The 26,994-nt window shown below is 47.0% G+C and overlaps 1 protein-coding gene across 4 annotated transcripts in view; it reads right to left on the bottom strand.

Annotated features, from left to right (window-relative positions):
* The window catches only part of CDH24 (cadherin 24), a 1,353,690-nt gene that overhangs the window by 230,684 nt on the left and 1,096,012 nt on the right, over window positions 1-26,994 (bottom strand). For all 4 annotated transcript variants that reach the window (XM_069633835.1, XM_069633833.1, XM_069633832.1 and 1 more), the window contains one exon: window positions 7,625-7,761. In XM_069633835.1, the coding sequence (XP_069489936.1) occupies window positions 7,625-7,761 (137 nt within the window). The remainder of the gene's footprint in view (window positions 1-7,624; window positions 7,762-26,994) is intronic.

Below are 26,994 nucleotides of genomic sequence, written 5' to 3'. Positions count from 1 at the left end.
GTTGTGCCTTATGGTCGCTTTTAGCCCACTTTAAACTGTGTTGTGCCTTATGGTCGCTTTTAGACCACCTTATATTGTGTTGTGCCCTATGGTCGCTTTCAGCCCACTTTAAACTGTGTTGTGCCTTATGGTCGCTTCCAGCCCACTTTAAACTGTGTTGTGCCTTATGGTCGGTTTCAGACCACCCTTAAATTGTGTGGTGCCTTATGGTCGTTTTCAGACCACCCTTAAATTGTGTTGTGCCTCATGCCTTTGTCAATATCTAAGTGCCATGCCTCACTATATTGGCATTACTAACTACGATTAGGACTTCCCAAGCCTGAACCCTTGCTGTAGCATACCCGCCTTACAGATACTAACAGGATCTTCCAACCTAGACTGATAGTACATTCGCACCCCAATCCCCTCCGAACTCACCAAATACAAGCATTATCTTGCCACTCCTACAATATGTACACTACTCACGTGGGACCATAGCCTGGACTGTCCTAACCACCACCATAATAATGGCCCTCACCAACTCTACACCCTGCAACCTGCAAGAGAGAAACCTGCGACTTAGAGCTAGGCTCCCACGACTTTACGACATCAAAAATAAGAGAACCAACCCACCAGTACCCACGCGCACCTCCACTACCATTAATCCTAACCTCCTAGACTCTGCGACGATAAATCGTCCTCAACCACTTGATTACCCATACTACAAACAGAGGAGACCCAACCACCCCATTCCCAGAACTGCCAAAGATAACACGATAAATCCAACACTATCAGGAGCCCTTATTAATGCTAGGTCCCTTATAGCACACAATACCGAAATAGCAGATATACTGTCTTTGGACAATCTAGATATCCTTGCTGTCACTGAAACCTGGTTCCATGATGCAGCTGGCCCTGCCCTCTCGACTGCCATACCAGATAACTTCAATATCCTTAGAGTCGACCGACCCAACACTAGAGGAGGTGGCCTGGCCATCATAACCAAAACACATCTAGCTGCCAGACTCACCCCACACCCAGCTCTCACATCGTGCGAACTTCTCTCAGCTAAATTACCTATCTCAAACAACAGCACACTAACAATACTTCTTGTGTACAGACCACCAGGCCCACTAGGCAACTTTGAGGAAGACCTATCTAGCCTCCTCACTGACAGCATTAAAGACTCCACTCAGCTCCTCCTACTAGGCGACTTTAACCTAGGCTTTAATGACGCTGAAGACAAACAAGCACAAGCAATCCAATCTATTCTAGCCAATCACAACATCACCCAAAATGTCCTAGCTCCTACACATACAAAAGGCCGCACGCTAGACTGGATAGCCAACCACAACTGCAACATCACCATCTCCAGTATCCTACCTCAAATATGGAATGACCACCATCTTATATGCTTCACAGCCAACATCGAACCTCCCAAACCCAATAAGAATAAAATAGCACCCCCCATGCCAACAAGAAGTAAAAAAGAAATCACAGCCGAAAAACTACTTCCACTTCTCCTACCAACTCTCATAGCTAGTCCTAATGACTCCAACCCTAGTGAGCTAGTTGAATCATTTAACAACGCCATGACCAAAGCTCTAGACTTGATTGCCCCTACCAAACTTCATAAAAGTAAACGTGAAACTCACCTCAACTCTTGGTTTACCCCCCATCTCAAAGAAATGCGTATCCAAAAACGCAAACTCCAAGCTATTTGGAGGCATACTCCCTCTGCCGACAATAAAACCACACTTGCCAACTTTGCCAAAAAATACAAAAAGGAAATTATTCAAACGAAAAAAGACTCATTCAATCATAGAATCAGTAAAGCCAATTCTAATTCCAAAGAGCTCTTCACTATTCTTCGTGAATTGGAAAACCCTATTGCCCCCACAGACAATGTCCCCAAGGACAAATCCTGGTGCACTAGCATCCAAAATGCTCTAGCAAATAAAATCACAACCCTTCAATCTAAAATTGCTGAGAAAAAAGCCTCCTTGCGCCCTCATGGTACTCACACCACCCCACTGAAGGAGTTACCCAGCATACCCCCCCAAAACAACGGTAAACCCTTCAGGTTCACCAATATCTCTATATTGGAAACTGAAAAGGTCATTCTGTCCCTTAAACCGTCAAATTGCCAAGGCGACAGCTGCCCTGCGCAAATCATTAAGGATGCAGCTAGAGATCTAGCACCCTTCATCTCGAAACTTATCAATGCCTCCTTCAACACGAGCACTGTACCTACCAACCTTAAAGGATCCTGGGTTCTCCCCCTTCTCAAAAAACAGACACTTGACCCAGCTATCCCCACTAACTACAGGCCTATTACTACGGTCCCATTTCTCCTTAAAATCATTGATAGAGTAGCCTACCTCCAAATCCAAAACCATTTGGAGACACACCAACTGTTAGGTACACGGCAATCTGGCTTCAGACCACTACACGGTACCGAAACAGCCCTCATTGACCTCAAGACACAAATCGACGAGCTGAAGGATAAAGGTAATACAGCTATGCTCCTCCTCCTTGACCTGTCAGCGGCCTTTGACCTTGTGGATCACGCAGTATTATGCAACCATCTAGCGACTGCCGCTCACTTCTCAAGTGAAGCTATAGCATGGGTACAATCCTTCCTAGCCAACCGTTCGATGAGAGTGTTCTCCCCTGTAGCAGCAGCGGACCCAATCCAGATCACTTGTGGTGTCCCACAAGGCTCATGCGTCTCCCCGACTATGTACAATATCTTTACTAAGCCTCTCTTCGACAAACTTGACAAATTAGGGGTAACCTACACAAATTATGCGGACGATACGCAGATTCTCATACCTCTATCAGGCAACTTTGTCGAAGATACGGCTCTAGTAAACAAAATCTACCTCCTCATTCAGGCATGGATGGCCTCCCACGGCCTCTGTCTAAATGACGACAAAACTGAGATATTAATACTGGGTTCCGACTCTAACCTAAAAAAACTGAGCCCCAACTATCGTAATTTCAACATAGATGGCAACACAATCAAGGTGGCCACCGAGGTAAAAACCCTGGGCTTTTACCTCGATTCCACTCTATCCCTCAAAAAACAAGTTAACACCCTGGCATCCTCTACAGCGTACACCTGCAAATTAATCAGGACCTGTAGACCTTACCTCTCTAAAACCAACTGCATCATGCTTGCCAATGCATTAGTCATGTCCAAACTGGACTATTGCAATGCCCTCTATGCAGGTGCCAACAAATCCATCATAAATAAAATGCAAATCCTTCAAAACAACGCTCTTAGAGCAGCCCTTGACATACCCCGCAAAGCACATATCTCAAACGTTAGGAAAGACCACCACTGGCTCAAAATCAGCGACAGAGTCCTGCTCAAGACACTATCGCTTACCCATAAAGGGCTCAACAACACTGCTCCCCCCTACATCTCAGCCAGACTGACTAGAAAATCATCCAGGCACCATACTAGGGCTACTAACCACTACCTGCTCGAAACCCCTAGATTTAGACGTTCCAAAGCGGGCGGAGCAAGCTTCCCTGTCAAAGCTGCCCAGGCCTGGAACGCACTGCCCATTGCACTGAGAGCCAACCTACCCTACTCCAATTTTAGATGCAAGGTAAAAAACTGGCTCTGGACAAATGACAACTAACTCTCGTGGCACCCAATGACCATGATACCGTTGTCCAAATCGATTCTGTTCTCATACCTACACCTGTACACTCCCTCAAAACTACAATATGCTAGTTTTTTTTCCTTCCACACGGCGTGTATTGATATGTTCTTACTGTACTGTTATGTTGTTTCTCGCCCATACTCTGTATGTAACCCAAGCTTAAGTAACCTTGTACCTGCTGCGCCCGGCTACCCCTGGGTTTTGTGCGCATTATCAAATAAACAATACAATACAATACAATACTATATGCGCTAGCTTGTAATTTATTGAAAAAAAACACTTGCAATCATACGGGTGATTTCAAACCATTTAATCCTCAAAGTCTTGTGTTCCAAATGTTGGGTCCCAATCATTTAAGTAGTACCAACATCTGTTTGTGAGCTCTACACGTGTTTCTCCACTGTGGCTCCAGTGGATCATCAGGAGGTTTTCTACAATCGTCAAATTATTGGCATCTAAAGAAAAATTAGTAAGAAAAGACCATGAATGGAAAATAAATATAGTGAAGTTTAAGTGCTGCAATTTAAAGGAGAACTTAGTTTGGCTCTATAACATGAATCGTCATGTATTTCTCCAAATTAAAAGATAACTCACACTTAATAGATTCTTGTGTGTATTTTGTAGCTTTGTCCTTACTTCCAATAACTCTATTTGGTTTAGGTGATATTTACATTGAAGGCTGACTGTCTAAATTGTCTTCATGGTTTAGTGATAAGCCTGCAAATATTACAGAAATATTTTAATTTTGGTTGTCTATAGAATGGGGGATGCACTGCAACTAAAAGTAAGGTTGGCATTCTCATTATATTTCTTAAAGGGATCATTTCTTACCTTTTTTATGCTATTAGTGGGATTCACTTGTACCGTGGAGCTTGAAACGCTGATCCATGCTGCGAATCAGCGATTCAAAATGGCCACCCATTTACGAGTCCACGTGATGATGTCACCACGTATTTGTACGCAATGGTGTTATCGCGTAGGGTCGCATTGCGGCCCTCCTGGGTTGGCATGAACGCTATATTTGGAGACCTTGTATTGACGATATCCTTATAATCTGGGACGGAGACTAAGCACCCCTCCTTGCATATGTTACATTTCTGAACACCAATAAATACAATATTCAACTAACTATGAATGAGAGTAAAGAAAGAATATATTATTTGGACTTAGAACTTTATGTGGAGAATAGAGCATCATCCACAGTACTCTATACCTAAAACCCACAGCTGGAAATAGCATTCTACGTGTTAATTGCATCACATTACAAGGAACATCCCATATAGAGAGCTGTTCAGAATCAAAAGAAATTGCACCGACAATGTGGAATTCTTAAAACATGCAGAAAACATGATGGAAACATTCAGGCAAAGAGGATATGAAGAAAAGCAATTGAAGAAATCTTTCACTAAAGCTTACCAACAAAATTAAAGACACACCTCAAGACCCATATCGCAAACTAAGACTAATTACAAACATATAGCTCGGATGTACATAACATATGGAAAGTTCTGAATAGACACTGGTGCATCCTTAGACTAGACCAAGATATACGCAAATACCTGGATGAGGAACCAGCAGTGACATTTCTAAAGGCACTGACAATTAAGAACTTAATTAGCCCCAGCTATTTTACACCTACACAAGGACCTAAAACATTACAGACAATGTGGAACCTAAAGTCAATTCAGGGCAACCATAAATGTGTCAGTTGTAAAATATGCCCTCAAATGAAGAATGGGAAAGATACAATTTTGCTACCCAATGGTGAAACCAACATGATCCTGCAGTTAATCAACTGCAACTCCAAATTTGTCATATGTGGCATATAATGCATGTGCAATCAATTATACATAGGCAGCACAATACGATATTCAAACTAAGAATAATGGAACCATTTCCACATGGAACATTCGATTGCCAATTTTGCCAATTTAGACCAGATAAGTCTTTGGAATAGAGAAAGGCAACTTACCACCCAGAGGTGGAAACAAGGAATTACTACTGAAAAGAAAAGAAGCAAAATGGATCAATCTTACGGACACATGTACTTCCGGTTTAAATCAGGACAATGAGATGTGTTATTAATGACGTTTGAAAAAATAACAATATACAGAGACCATACTAACCTCAGGAAATGTTTAGATTTATCCCTAAAGACAGAGATGGTACAATTGAATTAGCTTTTCTATATACCCTTGGCAGCTATTGTATAATTGCTCTAAGTACTAAATACCCCGAATGTGCAGAAATGAAGATCTTGGTTTTTCATAAACCACAAAGGTAAATTATAGCGTTCATTCCAACCCAAGATGGGCACGATGCGGCGCTACGCGATGACGCCATCGCGTACAAATATGAGCTGACATCACAATGTGGAATAGTAAATGGGAAGCCATTTTGAATATCAGATCTGTAGCGCTGATCAGCGCTTGAAGCTCCATGGGACAACTGAATCCTACTAATAGCTAAAACAAGGTAAGGCATTATCCCTTTAGGAAATATAATGAGAATTCCAACTTTACTGTTAGTCGTAGTGAATCTCCCATTCTGTAGACAACCAAAATTAAAATACTTCTGTAATACTGACAGGCTTACCACTAAAACATGAAGACTATTTAGACAAACAGTCAGCCTTCATGGTAAATAGCAACTAAACCAAATAGAGTTATTGGAAGTAAGGACAAAACTACAAAATACACACAAGAATCTACTAAGGGTGAGTTATCTTTTAATTTGAAGAAATATATGATGATTCATGTTGTAGAGCCAAACTAAGTGCTCGTTTGAGTTGCATCACTTAAATCTCACTATATTTATTTTTCTTTCATGGCCTTTTCTTTTTCATTTTTCTTTAGATGGCAATCATTTGAAAATTGAAGAAAACCTCCTGATGATCCACTGAAACCACAGTGGAGAAACAATAGTAGGGGTCAAAAACAGATACTACTTAAATGATTAAGCGACCCGACATTTGGAACACAAGACTTTAATAAATGTAATGGTTTGAAATCACCCTTTTGATTGCAAGTGTTCTTTTTCAATAAATTGCAAGCTGGAGGATATAGGATGACCCTTTCAAGCAACATATTTCTTGATTCTTGTCATGATCTTTTTGGTCTAAACCCATGTTACTATACATGCATCCCAGCAATCACCATAACTCAGCCTTATGTTATCTCTCCCTTTTTGTGCCTGTTTTGTTCTCCAACTTTCCCCCTCTTTGCCACTTCCCACTTACCGTTTCCCCATTTCTTTTTCACCCCACACAGCACAGTCTGGTTACACCCTTGGTGTGGTCACAGTTCACCCATACAGACAAAGTTTTGGCACTTTAAGTCCACTACTCTGAGCAGTATAAAAGCCAATTTTCATAACATAACAAAACGATCTGATGTAAGTCAGTGTCTGCACAGTAGTGAGCATGCCCTATGCTTTCAATGCCTTATCCTGGCAAGGGCGCTCCACGAGTGCTCCACATCTGCTGCTAAACATCAGCAGGATCATCGTTTACTAGCTCTGGCTTTTTAACCCACAGTGTTGTCACTGTTGTTCCTGGGACTTCTACCTCTGCCATGACTACCAGTCCCAGCATGCACAGTGTTCTTGGCTAAAAAGCCAATACTGTATCAAGGTGATCTTGATTTCGTGGGGTCATTTGCCAACCATGGCACCCCCCCACATATCAATACCCTCCTCCCTCGTGAGAGAAACTCTGCTAATTGTTGGGTTCTATTAAACTGGGCAATAATAACAACTGTTATTGGAGGGCTTGGAATCAGGAGGATTCTGGCATGAAGTGATGCATAAAAAACAGATATTACTATGAATGCTCTCCAAAAGTCGATGCCGTCCCATTCTGCTGTCAGTGATCACCCGGGTTCCCTTTGTGTCACATAGTGCAGAACACTGCCCTACCACCCGCTAACCTTTTTCCGGTGGTGATGCCCAGAGATGCAGGCATTCCTTACCAAGTTCAGTAGCCACCACAGTGATGTTGTGCCAGGGTATTGCCTCACGGTCTAGGCTCATGGCAGTGGAGATGGTGCCGTTTTGCGGGTCGATGGTAAAGAACCTCTCTGGATCGGAGTGCCGGTCGATGGAGTATCTGCCGAGAGGAAAAGAGTGATGGGTAAGGCTTGCATGTCCCAACATGTAGAGTCCCACTCCCCTCCAAAGCCGTACCCCGCGGGCACCTCTCTCCCTGACGCTGAGCCAAGCAATACCATTGCCATCTGACCATGTCCTGAGGCAGGCCCTGCCTTTCACCAGGATACGCTGGGTGTCACACCTTTTGGAAGGGGAGGAGTGCAGGAAAAGCTAGGTGATGCAAATGGAGAACCCAGGGATAGCTGGACCAGCTCAGGACAACGCGGCTCACAGGGCCTAGTTATGAAATAAACAGGAACAAGAAAACCAGGTGGTATTTGAACCACTGCATGTATTTACAGACTGCTTAATTGTGGGTTTATGAGAGGTTTACCGCATACAGAAGTACAGCCTAATAAGCAGTGCTAGGATGCGACAACCCATTTGTTCATCTTAGAGGAAAAAAATGGCTAGGAACCTCTCCAAGATGCCCACTGCCTTTGCACTCTAATTAGGGTGAACAGATTTTCAAGCCCAAAAACCGGGATGAGCAACATAATCAATCTTTGCACTTGGTTATATCTGGAAAGAGTTATATAAAAAATATACTCAGCTATCCTGATCTGATGCTTAATTTTTTATTTCAACATCATTCTGTCATGATTGATATTGAACCAAAGAGCTCCTGATGAAGGGAACATAATCCCAAAATGCGTTGAGCAAATCTTTTGGATAACACAACATAGGGAATTTATTATCATAATCTATTATGATCTCTGAAGGAATTGTTATTGCTTGATCAATTTTCATAAAAAAAATATTTTTGGTTCATGGAATTAACTGTTTGCGCGATATGCAGAATAGTCACTTATGAATGTTGAGACATAAAATGTAACAGAATCTGTAATTGAATATATAGATTGTAATATGATTCAAGAACAAACTCTCTTATGAGAACAGTAAAAATATATGATCATTTTTACCCAAAAATGTGTACAATTTTTTTTGCTGCAGTTAATCAACACAAAACGGGTGTTCAAGGGATAGGAGAGTTCCACAAGTTTGTGGACATCTGTTTTTTTTTTAATTGTGTTTGCCGTCCAGATCACCTGGAGAGCCAAAGGTTGCAGACCCCTAAGATTTTAGTTTATAATTGTTGCCGATTAAGTTAAGTTATCGCCCTCACTTCCACAAAACTAGCACAGGATAGAGGACAGAGGGCACAATTCTGGAATAGTCCGTTACCCTCCCTTTCCCCAAAACCAGGATGGCACAGAGGACTGAGAGCACAATTCCGGGAAAGTCCCAGAAAAAACAGGACATCTGGTCATAATGCCTCTGTAGCAGAGAAGCATTATTAATGACCATGCAGTGCATTATTTCATTATACATCGACTGCGTAGCTTGTGGTCTACGTCAACTCTTTCTGTCAACTTTATTTACGTTATATATATATATTTATAAATATGTGTGTTTGCTAGTGTGTGCATGTGTGTAGGGGTTGTATCGGGTAAGGTAGTGGGTTAAAAGAAAAAAAATGAATAAAAGTCCCCATAGCTGAGTCAAAGTAGAAGGCCACAAGGCAAGTGGAAAATCGAACCACATAGAACCCAGTATTTCATATGAGACAGTCGCGGCATGAACCCGCCACTGCATCATATGCATCTCCATCCGCCACACAGGCATGCTAATTATTTTTTTAAAGTTTTTAAAGTTATAAACTCATAATATGCAGATTTTGACATGCGCATTTGCTCTTTCCAAAAAGTCTGCATGCTTTACTGTCGTGAACTCCTAATTATGTGGGGTGGATCGGGGGTCCACCCCCAGTAATCGGGGGGTGGACTTTAGAAAAACTCTTAATGAGGCCCAAAGACTCTGCTGGACATCTCCAGGAGAAGAGCATTGGGAACCACTTGATCAAACAAGGGCAACATCTTGAAAGCTCTTTGAAGATGAGCTGCACCCAAAGCCGGCCATCTCGCTACAGCTTTCTTGCTTCTGCTCCCAGCCACCCCATCAGCTCACCCCTTATGAATATCACTAAAATAATGTATTATTATGTAAGCATTCACGTTTGGATGTCCGTACATCTCACATTACAAAAGTAAGAAATACATATGTCTAGGCCATCCCAACGAACCTACTATCGGGTCTACTAAAACTATTTGTTTTAATCTTTTGAATAGCACTGCACTGTCAGCTGTGAAGCTGTTAATTACTCAATAGTTAATGACTGTGTGGGATTGTCTTTCTGGTTCTGGCATATGCTGACGATACGGTTCTAATGGCCAGAACTCCAAGGGCCCTACAGGCCGTGATTGATGCTTATGCAGACTTTATGAATAGCCTGGGACTAAAAATGAATTCCACCAAGTCAGCGGTGATGGGGTGATAGGAAGGGAGAGGCCCGGTAAGATGCACCCCAAGGTTTGTAATGGGGAAATCATCCCAAGGGTCAAAGAATTTGACTACATGAGGGTCAGATTTTCAGAGGCAGTTATGGGAAATGCACACATCAAAAAATAGTCTCTGAAAATGAGCCAGTATACAGAAGGAATTTCCTGTTTTTTAAGTAGGTGCCAGGGCCAGCCCCTAAAATCAGTTTTGAAGGTCTATGCTTCCCACACAAAGGCGGCCACTTTATACATTCTTAAAACAGCTCTTGGGCCTTCCGGGCTCAACCTCTAGTGTCTCAGTTCACAGGGAACTGAGGGTGGAGTTTTGGCAGGATCAATGGGCAGCCGCCCCAAGTATTTTTGGGCTACACGTATGGGCAAATGAGCATGCAACCTTATGCCATTTTATTATTAGTGCCATTATTGTTAAGAATAGCTGCCGTAAAATTCCCGGCTGGCATACGTGAAGGAGTCCTGGTGCAGCAGTAACCTCCAGGTCCTGTTTCCCCCAGATGCATTGCTGTCACCCATGCAATTGAGAGTCAACAAGCAGGCACTGTTTTGGGTGGCACAGGAAAAGAGGGGGACCACCGAATGTGCTACGTTCTCTGAGAGTCAACACGTGCTTATAAGTGGGGTGTCTGAGATCCAGCCCTATCTTTTGTGGAGCCCGAAAAAGAAGGAAAGATGGCTCATAACAAGGGCAAGGTTTGACTGCCTACAGCTAAGGGGAAATACGGAAAAGTGGCCCAGCTTCCCAAATGATCCCAGCTGACCAGCCTGTGGGGTGCTGAGGGAAGACCAGAAGCATTTTTGTACTCTACTGTTCTGTCGGGCTTATGAGGAGGTTAGACGGTCCACCATTTTGCAGGTGGTCAAGCTCACTAATATCTGCCTATATAGGCCGGTATTACTCTTCCTTTGGATGGCAGACTCTGTGCTGACAGCCTGGGCTCTTTTGTACTATTTGAAAAGAGCTATGTACCTGACAAAGGGGGGTTTAAATGAATAGAAAATGGTTTAACTGTCTCAAGAAACCTGGTTTTAAATAGTTGTATTCTTATTTGTGAAACGTCCTGACAATGGTAATGCTGTGTTTTAAATGTGATGTAATGGCTATGGTTAATCCCTTTCATGTGTATGTGATGCTTCAGTGTTTAATGGATGTTTTAATCCGAATAGACCTTGTTTGAATTACCATGTGCAGGCCAATGCACAGCCCCACATCTCCGTCCCTCGGTTAAAAGTCGAAACCTAAGATTTGAGCTAAAAGAAAAGAAACACAGAAAAGCAACGTACTACATTTTACAGGACGATTTATCACAACAAAGTAGCCACTCGCCAGAAATAATTACTCTTTGCTTATCTTCACAAAAGTGACTTTTCCAGAAGGTTTGCACGTGACTCTCCCCTTAGTGGCACGTTTACACATCTCAACATCCAGTCCGCAATTTCCAGCTTTTTAGAGTTTTCCAGATGTGCTGCACTAATATTTGACCAACTGCTGGATAATCTCAAGCGTTCAACAGAGACACCTGTGTATGGCCTGCAGTCTCTGTTACAATGTGTGTACAATGCTGGCAGAGCTGTCTCATCCCTTAAGACTTATGGGGACAGCACATTTGAGTACAATTAAATTGCACAATAATAATAAAGGCAATGTTTACAGTGCTTAGAAGCAGGGTGGATCAGGCATTAAACCCTATTAAAAAGATATTATGAAACAAAAAACCTAACACTATTAATAATAATAATAATAATAATAATAATAATAATAATAATAAATAATAGCCCATTTTCCATACCTATGATATTCACGTGTTAGACTCTGTCTATAATAACTGAACATAACTCTCCCGTGTCCCACCTAAACACATGTTTTCCAAATAACGAGAGCCCTGCCTTGCTTTATCTGACACTGCTAGGCAGTCTCAAGAAAGTGCCCCTGATCCAAGGACTCTTCTTGGGCTCCCCCATAAGCACTAGAGGTGCTAGGCATCCTTGGGGATCTGTGCCTCTGAATACACCCGCCTCCCCCTTTTTTTAAAATCAAATTTTATTAGGTTTCGCACCTGTGTTACAACAATGCAGAGCATATTTAAGCATGAATAAACAGGAAACCAGTTATAACCCCTCGCCCCCACCCCTTCCCAACCCCCCACCCCCCACCAGTTCAAGTTCCCAATAATTGCGAATTTGGCGGGTTCCGAAAAGAGCATAGCAAAGTCTGCATGTTGTGCACTTGGCACGCCGAAGTCATGGGCCGAGCTTTGAAGGATTCGGAGTTGGACCAATGAACGCTGGCCTGAGGCCGCCAGAGGGGGGTTCTCTGGGTCCAGAGCCTAAGCTTACACTGTGCGGGTGTATTTTTCGAAGAAGGGGAGCCATATTTCGTCGATGTTGGATCTAGATTCGTCAAGTAAATGCGTGAGGAATTCCATGTCATAAATGACCCGTACCTTGGTGACCCATGCTTTTTCCCCGGGCATTCCGGGGTTCTTCCATTTTTGTGCCAGGCAGCATCTGGCCACCAACATGACCTGGAGCATGTGGTCATGGGTATTTTCATGATCGTCTCCAATGTCAATTCTGAAAAGAAGAAGCCAGGGGCAGGAAGGCCGCTCCACCCCGTCTATCCCCTTAATCCATGTCAAAACCTCCTCCCAGTACTTTTGGACCACCGGCACCTCCACTACATGTGAATATAATCCCCCCTTTCGGTCCTACACTTCCAGCAATGCGGATCAAACCCCGGCCTCATTCTAGCAATCCTCTGCGGGGGGTAGTGCCAGTGATGCAATACCTTGAGGGCCTGGTGGCGATACTGGAGTGAGGCCGTGGAGCGGTTAGCCCGCCTTCACATCTCCCTCCACCTCTCTTCGTCGATCTCCACACCCAGGTCTTTTCCCCATTGTGTGCGTGCAGGTGGGGGGTCTCGCGGGACAGAAAAGAGGAAGAGCTTGTAGAGGCGGGATATTATTCCCTTGGAGCCCCTCATCGAAAGGAGGAGTTTTTCGAAGTCTGTAAGGTCTCTCCTGAGGGTGTCCCCCCAGGATGGTTCGGTCAGGACTCCCTTAAGCTGGAGATAGTGAAAGGGGGACAGGGTGCCTATCCCCAGGGCCTCCTCCAGATCTTTCAGGGGTAAGAAAGAGCCCCCCACCCAGAGGTGACCAGTCCTGCTAAGGCCTGCCTCGAACCACGTCTGGTACGCCGCTGGCTCTGCTATCTTGGCCAGGAAGGGGGGGCACAAATGCAGCTCAGGGGGGAGGGCCAGGTTGTGAGCCAGCGGTGGTAACCACCTCCCTCTTTCTATAGGGACCACAACACTTTTAGGACTGGGTGATACAAGACACTTCTGGGGATCTTTTTCCTCGGGACCCAGAGCCATTCCTTCATGGTGACGGGCGCGAGAGGCCCGTTGTCCATGGCCACCCATTGTTTTTTCGTCCCCGGGGCAAAGTGGTCGACCAGGACCCTCAGTTGGGAGGCCCTATGGTATGTTTCAAGGTCAGGGTATCCCACCCCTCCATCCTCCTTCGGTCTGGTCAGTACCTCATAGGAGATTCTGTGTTTTTTCCCTGACCAGAGAAAGTTGAGGAGGACTCGCTTCGTTTCTTTGAAAAACGTTTTGTGGATCAGCATCGGGAGCATTTGGAAAAGAAATAAAAACTTGGGAAGGATTACCATTTTTATGAGGTTGAGATGTGCCATCCAGGAGAGCCCCGACCCTGACCATCGCTCTATGTCTTTCCGAATTGCTGACCAGAGGGGGGGAAATTGGCCGGGTATAGGCCCTTGGGGTCACGGGTGACCTGGACTCCAAGGTACCGGAATCCGTCGTCTCTCAGCCTGAAGGGGAGCCCGTTAACAAAGGTCATCTCTGCGTCTGATAAATCACCCCCTACGAACGCCACCGATTTCTCCAGATTAACTTTGTACCCCGATAGGTCCCCATAGCGCGAGAGGCCCTGCAGCATTCGGGGGACTGTTTGGGTTGGGTTTGTGATATAGAGCAGTGCATCGTCAGCAAAAAGGCAGACTTTGCACTGCATTTCTCTGACCTGTACTCCCCATATGGCTGCATCGTTGCGGATCGAGATTGCCTATGGTTCCATCACAAGCGCGTAAATTAGGGGGGACAAAGGACATCCCTGCCGTGTACCACGCGCGAGGGCGAATGTCCTCCACTCGGTCCCATTTGCCACCACTCTAGCGGAGGGGGAGGAGTAGAGCGCGGAGATCCAACCTAGTCACCTCGGGCCCATACCCAGGGTCGTGAATACCTCCCTCATAAAGGCCCAGCAGACCCTGTCAAAGGCCTTCTCCACGTCAAGGGCCAGCAGAAGCGCGCTTTCGTCGCGGACCCCTCTCGAGGCAAGCACATGGAGCGTCTTCCGCATATTATCAGAACCCTGCCTATTCAAGACAAATCCCGCTTGGTTGGGGTGTACCAGGCGCGAGAGGCAGCTCTCAAGTCTGGTGGCCAGGATTCTGGCAAAGATCTTAGCGTCCAGATTGAGGAGTGAGATGGGTCTATAAGACCCACATTCCGTCTGGTCCTTGCCGGGTTTGGGTATAACGGTAATGAGGGCCTGCAAAAATGTCGGTGGGATGGACTCCCGGTTCCTGATCTGGTTAAACAGTTTGGCCAGGGGCTTCAACAGGACGGGTTGGGTCTGTTTGTAAAAATTGGCTGTGTAGCCGTCTTCCCCCGGTGCCTTTCCCACCTTCAGTCTTTTGATGGCGTCCTCCACCTCCTCCTCCGATATCTCTCTCTCCAGGACTTCTAGCTCCCCATCAGACAGCCTAGGCAGAGGGTGTTCTGCCAGGTAGGCGCGGATATCCTCCAGTGATTCGGCTGCCTTTTTGGAAAAGAGTTTGCTATAATAGTCAACGAAACACTCCACTATTTCCTCGCTGCCCCAGTGAATCCCGCCCTCTTCATCCCGAGACGAGTGACTCCCCTCTCAACCCTGCAGCCCTGAGGCCTCTGCGCCAGTAGGGTCCCCACCTTATCTCCCCGTTCGTAGTACCTCTGCTTAATGTATCTCATTTTCTTGATGACTTCCCCTATAAGGACCGTGTGGCGTTCCTGTCTTTTGCCCTGCATCTCCTCCAGGAGAGCCCCTCGATCCACCCCCGGGAGGCCCAGTCTGGCTCGCAGAGCGCTCAACTCTGCGTAGAGTTTACCCTCGATTAGGCCTCTCTCTCGCTTACGTCTCGAACCCTCCGCTATGAGAAGGCCCCTGAAAGTGGGTTTTGCGGCATCCCACACCATGGACATATCTGTCTCGCCGGTGTCGTTTGTCTCAAAATAGGCCAGCATTTCCTGCCTCATGAAATCACGAAATACTGGGTCCCTGAGGAGTGTGTCATTGCAACGCCATCAGGAAGATCTTGGGGAGATGGGCAGTGACCAATTCGCTATGAGGAGTTTGTGGTCCGACCAAGTTATGGCTTCCACCTTCGGCTGTTGTGCCACCCCTCTCTTCTGAGATTAACAAAAGGTTGATTCTGATGTAGGTGCAATGAGGGGGTGAAAAGAAGGTGTGCCCACCCTGGTTCGGGTTTGCTGTTTGCCAGATGTCCACCCAATAGTGCTCTCTGAGGAGGGCCTGCAGGGCCAGATTGTCCTTGGAGACGCCCCTGGGTGTCCCCCCTCTCACGGACCACCAGTCAAGCCTCGGGTCCATTATGAGGTTGAAGTCCCCCCTCAGTATCATGGCTCCCTCTGCCCACTCGTCCATGACATGAAAGAGCCGGGTGAGAAAGTGTATTTCTTTTGAGTTTGGGCGCGTATAGAGTGGCCAGGGTAACGCGCTCTCCCTCACAGGTTCCCTTATTGCCCAAAAAACGACCACCAAACCCCCTCTTGGTTTCTATGTCTGTGAGATGGAACGCCCTGCTCAGGAGGATTCCCACTCCTTCCTTCTTAGAACTTCTGTGTGAGGCCCAGTAATTGCACCCAATGTCTTTCCCTTTGATCTTCGATTCCCTGCCTTGCCTGTAATGTGTCTCCTGTAGGAAAAGAACCGTTAGGGGTTGCTTACGGAACATGTTGCTCGTGAGAGATCTCTTGTTCTGGGAGTTAAGGCCCTTGACGTTCAGTGTGCCTATCTTTGCTTCAATCATGCAACCTCCCCTCCCCCACCTCCCCCCTCTTACCCGTTTTGTGGGGCGTTCGCCGCCGGGTCCCCGGGTGGGGATGTGACTGGCAACGAACCACCAGGGTCGCTTCCCTGGCCCCGGGAAAACATTTTCTTAGGTGTAGCGCTTTCCAACCTGTCTCTCTTCGTTAAGCGCCGGCCCTTTCAGATCCGCGGCGGGGAACCGGCTGTAGCGACTCCCGAGCCAGGCCCCCCCTGGCCCTGGTACCTAGTCGTGTCTCCTTTGCCCATGGCGGGGCGTATCACGACATGAGGCCTGGAGAGGCGCCGGCCGTAGTCCGTGTGGAGTCGCCGTGCATCTTCCAATAAAACCATACAACAGCCTCTAACTGGGCAACACTTCAATCCTGACCGAAGTCGATTAAACAAAGAACCTTCCACAGGTCATGGGGCAAAAACACTATGAACGGCGGGCTCCATGAATCGTCGCGTGCTCCTGTGGGGTGTGGATCAGGCCTTCTGTTCAGAAAGGCGAGCCTTGGTTGCTGCTCGTATGCTCATATAGGATCTCCTCGGTCTCTGGGTGGATGTTTGGTTTTTCGGAATTTACATGAGCCTTTAACCTTTAGCTTCCCCTGGGAGAAGTCTGGGCCTCGAGGGGCACGAGGGCGGTCTCCGTTGGTTTCGTCCCGATTTTCTGATGGTCCCGCGATGTCGCCTGTGAGATCCTCGGTGGCCCTTTGGATTTCCGCCTCCGTGACTAGTTGATATCTCTGGCCCTGCCATTCAAATGCTAGGTGGAATGGGTGGCTCCAGCGATACCGTGTCCCCTTTTCTTGTAGCCATCTGGTGATAGTGCCGCATTTCTTTCGCATCTGGAGAGTGAGGGCCGAGAGATCCTGGTAAATCGTCACCCTGGAGTTACCATGTTGAATGTCCCGTAGGGTTCTAGCCCTCTCCAACACCCTAGCCTTGTCCTTATAGTAGTGAAATCTTGCAAGAACTTTGCGTGGACCTCTACCCCCCCCCGCCGGCCCGATGGACTCTATCAAGCAGGAGGGTCTCCCCCTAATCCAACCACAGGACAATCCTGATGATGTCTTGGATTTTGCTTTCAAGACCAACCGGGGTCTCTCCCTCTGTCTTCTCAAGGCCAAAAATTCTCAAGTTGCAAGTTGTTTCTCCTCTCCCGGTTCTCCATGTCGTCGACCTTGATCCGGAGGTCCTCCTCGCGTCGGTGCAGTTCCTGAAATCTAGTTTCCATTTGTGCCTCGAGGATGTCCGTCGATGCCTGGTTGCACTCGACCCCTTCTACCCGATCCTCCAGCATTGAAACCTTGGCCATGAGGTCCGCCAACTTGGCCCCCATGTCTGTCCTCATACCCCTAATCTCTTCTAGGATCGTTTGGATGTTACTCTGTATGGCATTCATGTCCGGGGGTTGCGAGGCTACAGGGCCGGTCTCCATTTCGAGGGACCCAGGCGTGTATTGGTACTGCGCAAGGGTCTCCCTAAAGTTCATGGGGTATCGAGCGCACCAAGCTATATGGTTCTCCTGAGGTGTCTACCGGGTGGCGGGGTGGCCCAGGCGTGCTCCCGCGATGTCCTGAGCCTTCTCCCGTGGTTGGGTGGGCGCCTCTGCCACTAATCCGAAGCCCCGTGGGGGCTGGGGGAGGTAGGCCGTTGGGGCAGTGGTCAGGTGCGGAAATGTGGGCCGTTGAGATGGTTCCGCGGTCCGCCGCCACGTCGGCTCAGGCACGGACGAGGCACCGGTGGTGAGAGCGGTAGGTGTGGCGGTGGTGCCACTGTATCCCCAATGGGCCGGTCACCGGCAGCCGTTGGAACTTCTCGGAAGGCCCGCCCGGCGTTGGGCCCTGTGTGTTGAGTCAGAGCGGGAGGGGAATTCGACTCCTCCAACCGCTATGCAGCTAGGCGATGTGCGGCTCCCATCCGGGGCCTTCCCTCGGGTGCAGAGGGGGTCGCCGTTCACAAGTCGTTATCTCGGGAACGGGGGCATCTCCGAAGTCCGGACCAGCTTCTGTGTAGTCCACAGCGGTTCCCCTTCTCAAGGATCGCAGATAGATGGGGTTCGAAAGCACTTAAGGCATGTTTTTCCGTGAGTTTCCCGGGCCATGCGGGGAGCTTGAGATTCAGGTGGCCATCTTGCCCACGCCCCCTGGTGGCCTCTGCCTCCCCTTTTGATTGACAGTCATGGCAGTCAGTCCCCCACAGGCAGCCCTTTCACTCAGGTTGGCGTATGTGATTAAGAAACGTACGGACAGGTGGGGCACTGCTCTCATACCTTTTGGTGCACCCGCCTCTTCTTTAGCTCCTTAGTCAAAGCCACTGGCCCCCGCAGGAACCCCTTTCGTGGAGGTCGGAGGCTGTGATCAAGAAACATATGGCGAGGAGTGTGCACTAAATGGCACGATAACTGTGCTCCAGCCTCGCCTTTTGAACCCCTCTGGCTGCCCATATATTTAGGCCATGCCTCCTGTTTATAGCCCATCCCCTCAATTCCTCATCCCACTTAAAGAATTGCTGAAAGGGAATACCAGTCCAAGAGGCATGCTGCCATTGACACATTCTGGCAAAATGGGAGTGGCACACTGGAAAGTGGAAGGTTGGTTGACTTTTCGTGTGTGTGGGGGGGGGTGTCTCCTGAAGGGGCGAAACGGGGCAGTGAATCTTGTGCATGATAAACATACAGAATTGTAGCTGAGTTGTTTATGATGTCAATCTGAAAGTCACTCAGAAACCATGTGCTGAAAAACGCCCAGAGGTCTAAGGTTTGTAAATTGCATGCATGAGAAAGCTATCAAGACCTGTTTTGTTTTTTTAGAGTTCTGGGACTTGTAGTTTTTCTTTTTCCATTTTACTGGATGTCTCTCTCATGCATTGAACTGGGAAACTTCAGAGCTCTGTACACCACATAGATGAAACCTATCCATCTACAATTCTATGTTGTGAATAGAGTCTCATTTCCACCCCCTGTGCCATCCCTATGGACCAGCATCACAGGGGTGTAGGAGGAAGATAGAAGGGAAGCATATACAACACAGATGGGGACCTTCCTCATTGCCTTCTCTCTCCCTTAAGGCAGAGAAAAGCTGCACTCCCAACTGCGGCGCCACAGCAGTGGATTATGATTTCCATATTTCTCTACTGTAACATCAAAGTATGCGGTTCCAACATGTAGATCATCGCTTTGTTGGTTATTGTTTCTTACTGAAGTCATACATAACTTATATGTTTACATCCAAGTACCTCCTCTCTTGTACCACCCGAGGTATGGTCCAAGTCTAGTAAGCCTTCTGCCTCTCTACTATGCTATGTTAATTTATTATGGTATTTATTGAGCACGGACCTAGCTTCGAGAAGCAACGGAACGCTTTAGAGAAGTCAACAACTATACAGATCACAACCGAGCGTTCTACAGAGGTATACAACAGTACCAATGCATAATGGAGCACTTTTCTGTGGTAACAACAGAACAGATAAACAGTGGGGGTAGGCTACAGAGGGGCACAGAGGAGGGGTACAGCTCTACAGGGGGGTGGGGAGGAGAGAGGAGGACAGAGTCTAGCAAGTCAGGTGGCGCGGGGAGCGATGTGATGGCTTAGGTGTTAAGGAGGACAGACTCCTTGAAAAGGTGGGTTGGTCTACTTGTAGAGAAGACCTTTCCGCTCACGGCTTCTGGTATCTGCAGAATGGGTGGGTGAGAATGGATAGCTCTAAGTCTGTAGGCATTGGCCTCGATTCTGGGGCAAGCAGCCAGGGATTTTATCAGCAGGCCCAATAGCCTTACACTGTCTTGTGTTCCTTGTTCATTGGCCATTGTTGCCCTGGCTGGCAAAAGATCTACATGGCCCAACTGTGCACAGCATCAGTGCAAGACAGGGTTGAGGCTGGGGACTTCTCTCAGCCGCCTTCTGCAACACAAAGAGGGAGATATCAGGTATGTGCGTCCATATTCCCTGAACACTGTCTCTCTCTCTCAACCTGAAACCCTCATGCCTCCTAAGTGCTTTCGGAAATGAGGCCGGTTGCCAGATAGTCGCCCACCCTCACAATTCCCTCTGCTGCTATTTGCTGATCCTTCCTGTGCATGGTGCTCAAAGTGTCTAGGGTGGAGTGGGAGAGGGAGAATAACAAAGAAAGAAAGTGGAGGAGAGGGAGAGGAAAAGACGAAAAGGGGGAGCGTGTGTAAGAGATATAGAGGAAAAGGATGGTGGTGGAAGGAGAGGGAGTGAGGGAGAAAGTGATGTGCTCTAGCACCTTGAAGCGCCTTGTTTGCTAGATGGAATTACCAATAATAATCCCAGACCCAAATAACTGACTCAAAGAATATGGCAAAGCACTATTTTATTATCAGCTCAAAATAAAGTAAGGCAATCTGGCGAGCAATAAACTGTAGTCATCGCCTTCACCCCTCAACATTCTTTACACAACGGCTTTATACCTTGATGTACGTCATCTATGACATCATCCTACGTGGCAAACTGTAAAACCTATTGAAGGGAGGGATTGGTTAAGGGAATATATACCTATATATTATATAAGTATTAGTAATATAACTGGATGCCCCTTATCTAATAGGCACGTCTTGTACCACCTCTAAACACGTATAATACAGATTACAGCAGAATGACACGAGCGGGTTGGCCTGTGCAACACTGTATAGCATGTTGCTACATAGACCCTCTGATTGGTTGGCATTCTCTCCCAACCTTGGACTTTCGGCTCGTTAGCAGCACGTAAGCAAAACAAAACTCAGGTGCAAACAGCAATGTCAGACTACTAGCCATTTTGCCCAATTAGTCCATCATCTCTCATCGGTCAGGTCCCAAGTCAAGGCTTCTTCTTTATAGTTGACCTTGGAGTCTGTTCTCTGTTATGGAACTTTTAAGGAAGTGTAGGTAGACCATTATCTTCATCTAGAGCTTAATGAATAGCCCTTATTTTTGACTTCTGAGTCACATGTGAGAAGTCCAGGATTTTGTCCATTTCAACCTTTTATTTACTGCTATTTAATTAAGCTGGGTGCCATTACTTCTCTTGGCCTCTGGAGACTTGCTCACTCCACCTTGTATATGCCTTTCACATCTTTGATTGTCCAATACTTGCAGATGTTTTCTTCTTTGCTTAATCTAAGAAAAACTTGTCTTACCTACATAGCTTATCCTCTTGACTCCCTTTGTGCCTTGCAATTATTCCTTGATGTGGCATCCTTGATCCCAGACCAATAGACTCCTCTTTGTTCCTCACGCAAAACTGTTTTTCCAGCGTCTCTTGACTCTGCAGCCCTGGACTGTCTCTGAGGTAGCTTGACTGGTTGCAACATGAGTCAGGCGTTCATCTATTTCTCATGGCTGCCTTAGCCACGTTATGTTTTCTTTTGCAGAAAGCTTCTATATGTCTCAGCTTCCTTGCGTTTCTGCATATATATTACCTTTACTTCACCTCTACTCACTAATTTATTTAGTGCACATGATTTCTTCCTATTTGATTACATGTTTCTCTTGTTACTTTAGTTACATGTTCATTCTTTAAGTATTTGCATATCGTTTCAATGCGTCTTCATGTCTTTACTTCATGATGTCACCCTGCCCTCTTCCGATTTCACTTATAGCTCCTTGATGTCCAATGGTGTGTGCTAAAATCCTTCCACCCTTTCATTGCGGGGACACATTTGATACGGTTGTCTGAGTGCATATCTTCTCTCATACACTGAGTGCGGTAGTGGGATGATACCTGGTGCCCCTCCGAGGGCTGCTCGCCTAGTGTTCCAATATAATGGAGGCGAGGGGGCGGGAGCTAGGCATGACGTGTCCACCTGCTCCTCTACATTGACAATGTAACAGTGAAGATGAGAGTTCTCAGCAGACACCAGTTGGTGGGCGGGATGGGTGAAAGCAAAGGAGTGGAGGAGAGAAGGGGACCTCAAGCATCCCCGTTCCCATCCACGATGGACAGCCCCCTTTTGGAGCAGTTTAAGGGCTAGACTAGTATCACGAAAAATCAGGGTCCCTTATTCCCCCTACCCACCAGTCTCCTTCCCCCTTAATCATTCCGCATGTCCTCTGCTCCCCACTTCTATTGCCCCTGAGTGATACGAGGGGGCATATGGGCAGCGTAACTTCGATAAAGCAACTAACATGCCACGATGGGAGGAAGGTAGTGCACAACCCTCCCATTGCAAAGATGCGCCGTTCTGCGGAATGCTGCCTTTCCCCTTCTTCCAAGGTGACTCATTTAATACGTTAGGGTATTTTTTAGATAAATATGCAGGCTTCACACTTTACTTTAGCATGGCGCGAGGGTCAGCTGAAGTGTCCTGTGATCCTTTGGGGGCAGTGGAGGGGGTCCCTAGCAGGGCACACCATCACATTGCCGGATGGAGATGGTTTAACAATCCTCATACACGTGCAGCCACCGCCCACACCGCTAATTTGTCAGAGCCTGGCTTCTGCATTAAAGGAGCCACGCTGTAAATTATGGAAATGAAATACAGAGCGGGGCTACTGGCGCACACGAGGAGGAGAGCGAGCAGCTGGAACGGCGGGGACCAGGGCCGTCTCAGGCATTGCATTTATTCATAGAATGCATAATGCACACTCATTGCAGCCGGAGCATCTTGCAGACCGGGCTCTACTTACAGCTGCACGGTTCGTGGGGTCCGCGTGGGGCCAGAGTGCATGGTGTGCGCGGGCGAGGTGGCCACTATATACAGCATTTGGTCCAGTGTCGAAGTCGAGATTAGAACCTATGGTCTTTGGGCTTGAAGGTCAACTACTCTGACCCCGCCCTATTTGTCCAGCTCAGATTGACACTATGATCAGCGAATGTTGCCCCAATGCTCCAAGGGAATGGGGGTGGGAGGTGGAGGCAAAAGGCCATCTCTCATAGGATGACAGTGCTTAGAAGTGTACCAAACAAAGACCAAACAAAGTAGTGGAACTGTGGCCTTGGCACGGGAGAGGGTAGGCGAAGCATGTGGCATGGTGGTGTGGCCAGGGCATTGCAATAGTCTAAGTGACTAGCAACTAAGACTCCTACTACAACTTTACACTTACACCGGGACATGAATGGACAAATCCTCTTTATAGAATGGTGAATATGGTCGTAAAATGTAGAGGAAAGGTAAACAGGTCAAAATAATAGTTGTGGAGCACTGCTCCCGACCGTCCCGCTCACTTTGGTCACTGGAAGTGCTGCCACTTCAGAGGCGAGGGAGAAAGGTACCCACGTGCTGGTGCCCACATCACGGCCCAGAGAAGCCACCAAAGACTCTTGAGTCTGGATGCAGTGGCACTGAAGGCGCTCTGGTTACAGGGATGGGGTAATGGAGCCCACCACCTCCCCAAGGGAAAGAAAAGCACATTCTGTGTGTAGCTTTTGCATCGACTGCTTAACTTCGATACTGTGAACAATTCTTCCTTTCAGCAAGGGGTCTGAGTGTTTGTGATTCTGTGAGTACTGGCTGCCTTTAAGAAGGGGGAGGGGAGAGGGAGATGGTGGTAAGATCTTGAGTACATTCATGCAATTTCATTGTCCCCCAGGACTGTGTCCTCCATGTTTTCTCTGGAGTTTAAGGCTGATTTGTATGTGAGATTGTGCTTTGGGAATTCGATGTCTGAGAGTCTCTCACACTGGGATCTGCCCACTACACCGCCCCCCCCTAACATATCACTTTAGAACAGTGGGTCGGAGGGTACATTTACTGGAAGGAGGTCACTGGAAAATGATAGCAAAGGGAGGTGTTTGATGCCCCAATATGCGATTGGGGCATCTGATCGATCTGCCTTTCCTGCAAATAAATACAGGTTCTAGAACCCTTGGTAGGCAATACACGCCCGATTCTATATTGCTGGGACCATGTCTGCAAGTCCCCCAGCAGGTTGCTATTATTTGAAAATGAAAAGGGTATTTAAAAATGTTTGTTGTAGCCCTCCATAACATGAAGCGAGGATCTCCAAATTGTGTACCTTGGACAATCAATCTTGCTCTTCACATGCCAAGTCTATGCTATGTAACCTACCTGATTTGACATTGCAGCCTTGCGCAGCCCACATGCCAAGTCTATGCTATGTAACCTACCTGATTTGACCTTGCAGCCTTGCGCAGCCCACATGCCAAGTCTATGCTATGTAACCTACCTGATTTGACCTTGCAGCCTTGCGCAGCCCACATGCCAAGTCTATGCTATGTAACCTACCTGATTTGACCTTGCAGCCTTGCGCAGCCCACATGCCAAGTCTATGCTATGTAACCTACCTGATTTGACCTTGCAGCCTTGCGCAGTCCACATGCCAAGTCTATGCTATGTAACCTACCTGATTTGACCTTGCAGCCTTGCGCAGTCCACATGCCAAGTCTATGCTATGTAACCTACCTGATTTGACCTTGCAGCCTTGCGCAGCCCACATGCCAAGTCTATGCTATGTAACCTACCTGATTTGACCTTGCAGCCTTGCGCAGCCCACATGCCAAGTCTGTGCTATGTAACCTACCTGATTTGACCTTGCAGCCTTGCGCAGCCCACATGCCAAGTCTGTGCTATGTAACCTACCTGATTTGACCTTGCAGCCTTGCGCAGTCCACATGCCAAGTCTGTGCTATGTAACCTACCTGATTTGACCATGCAGCCTTGCGCAGTCCACATGCCAAGTCTGTGCTATGTAACCTACCTGATTTGACCTTGCAGCCTTGCGCAGCCCACATGCCAAGTCTGTGCTATGTAACCTACCTGATTTGACATTGCAGCCTTGCGCAGCCCACATGCCAAGTCTCTGCTATGTAACCTACCTGATTTGACATTGCAGCCTTGCGCAGCCCACATGCCAAGTCTGTGCTATGTAACCTACCTGATTTGACCTTGCAGCCTTATGTACCCTGCCTGATTTGACCTGGCAACCTCGCGCTGCCCCACATGCCTAGACTATGCTATGTAACATACCCGATTTGACTTTGCAGCCTTGCCTTGCCCCAGATGCCGAGTCTATGCTTTGTAACATACATGATTTAACCCGGCAGCCTTGCGCTGCCCCACATGCCGAGTCTATGCTTTGTAACCTACCTGATTTAACCTGCCAGCCTTGCGCTGCCCCACATGCCGAGTCTATGCTTTGTAACCTACCTGATTTAACCTGCCAGCCTTGCGCTGCCCCACATGCCGAGTCTATGCTTTGTAACATACCTGATTTAACCCGGCAGCCTTGCGCTGCCTCACATGCCGAGTCTATGCTTTGTAACATACCGGATTTAACCCGGCAGCCTTGCACTGCCTCACATGCCGAGTCTATGCTTTGTAACATACCAGATTTAACCTGGCAGCCTTGCGCTACCCCACATGCCTAGCCGATATTATGTCACCCACTTGACCTGACCTGGCAGCTTTGAGCTGCATTACCCATCTAACCTTTATTACCCACCTAATTTTAAGCACTATGCATGTTGTAACCACGGTAACTATAGTATGTAACCAACTATTATAACCAATCATCTTAGGAAAAGCACCCAGATGCCTCTGGGTTTGGTGCGCTATGTAAGTGTCAAAATAAATAAATACATACATACATACATACATACATACATACATACGTACATACATACATACATACATAAAAAAGTACATTTCCACTTCTGCTGGACAAAAGGTGTCTAGTCTAGGAGCCCGTTTTGAGGAAATACATTGGTGTTTTGAAAGGTTTTCATTCAATCCGGCTTGTCTGTTTTTTTAAAATGTCTTTTCAAGTGCATCATTTGCCCATATCACCATTTCTCTTTCTTATGAGTCTGTATTGGAGCAAATCCATTTGAGTTTGACAGATATTTATTATAATCCAACTTGATTGGTATTTTTCAGGGTTTTCCAAATGTATCAGCTTCCCAAATCACCATTTCTCTTTCTTGTGAGTTCATTTTCGAGCAAATACTTGTGTGTTTTGACACTCCTGCAATTGTCTGGGCCCAGTTCAATGCTGTAAAAAGAACAGGTCGTCCAGTAAATTGAGCTGTTTTCCCAAAGATATCTGGGTTCACACTACTGCCACCTGTTAGCCTAACAAGGCAACTGCAGCTCAGATAAGTGCCTGCCATGGCATGGTACATATGCAGATTATTCCCAGAGGAGCACAGAAACCACCAAAGAGGGTCCTCCTCCACAAAACCCCAAGAATCTGCATAGATTTGCTGGCAGGGCCCAATTAACGCCCGGGTGGCAGGATTATATTTGCACCAGGGAATCTGTTTACTGCAGGCCACTACAACATGGAAGTGGGTTCAGAGTCATCCACCTACCCCTAGTGTAGAATCTGCTATTCAGGGCTGAACAGCCCACTAACGCAGACCCTTGGGTGCACTGGTGCGTACATTGGTGGCTTGTAGCCATGAATACTCCCTCCAAATGCCTGTGTTTGATAACATGACCTTACTGTTGCATTAAGCACGTTAAGCATATTAAGCGTTACACAAGTGGCATGCTTGTCCTAGCCATCAGTGGTGGCCACGATGTAATACACATAGCCCCGCAGTTCATTCATTCGGAGCTGTGCAGCAACTGCACTCCCAGTCAAAATATCAAACTATATCATTAGAATATTACACTCTTCCCTCCCTCTGCACCTGGTCCTCAATAGGTTGCTATGCTAGCATGAGAAGCCCACACATCTGAGCTCTCCTTTCACACAGTACATCCTGGGCTCTGGCACTTCTGGCAGTCGGATGGGCAATCCCAGTCTAATC

Source organism: Ambystoma mexicanum, chromosome 13 (genome assembly GCF_040938575.1).
Source record: "Ambystoma mexicanum isolate Mex_15411 chromosome 13, UKY_AmexF1_1, whole genome shotgun sequence".
NCBI lineage: Eukaryota > Metazoa > Chordata > Amphibia > Caudata > Ambystomatidae > Ambystoma > Ambystoma mexicanum.
Note: the sequence above shows the minus strand (reverse complement) of the source record. Positions and strands in the feature narration are given on the sequence as shown.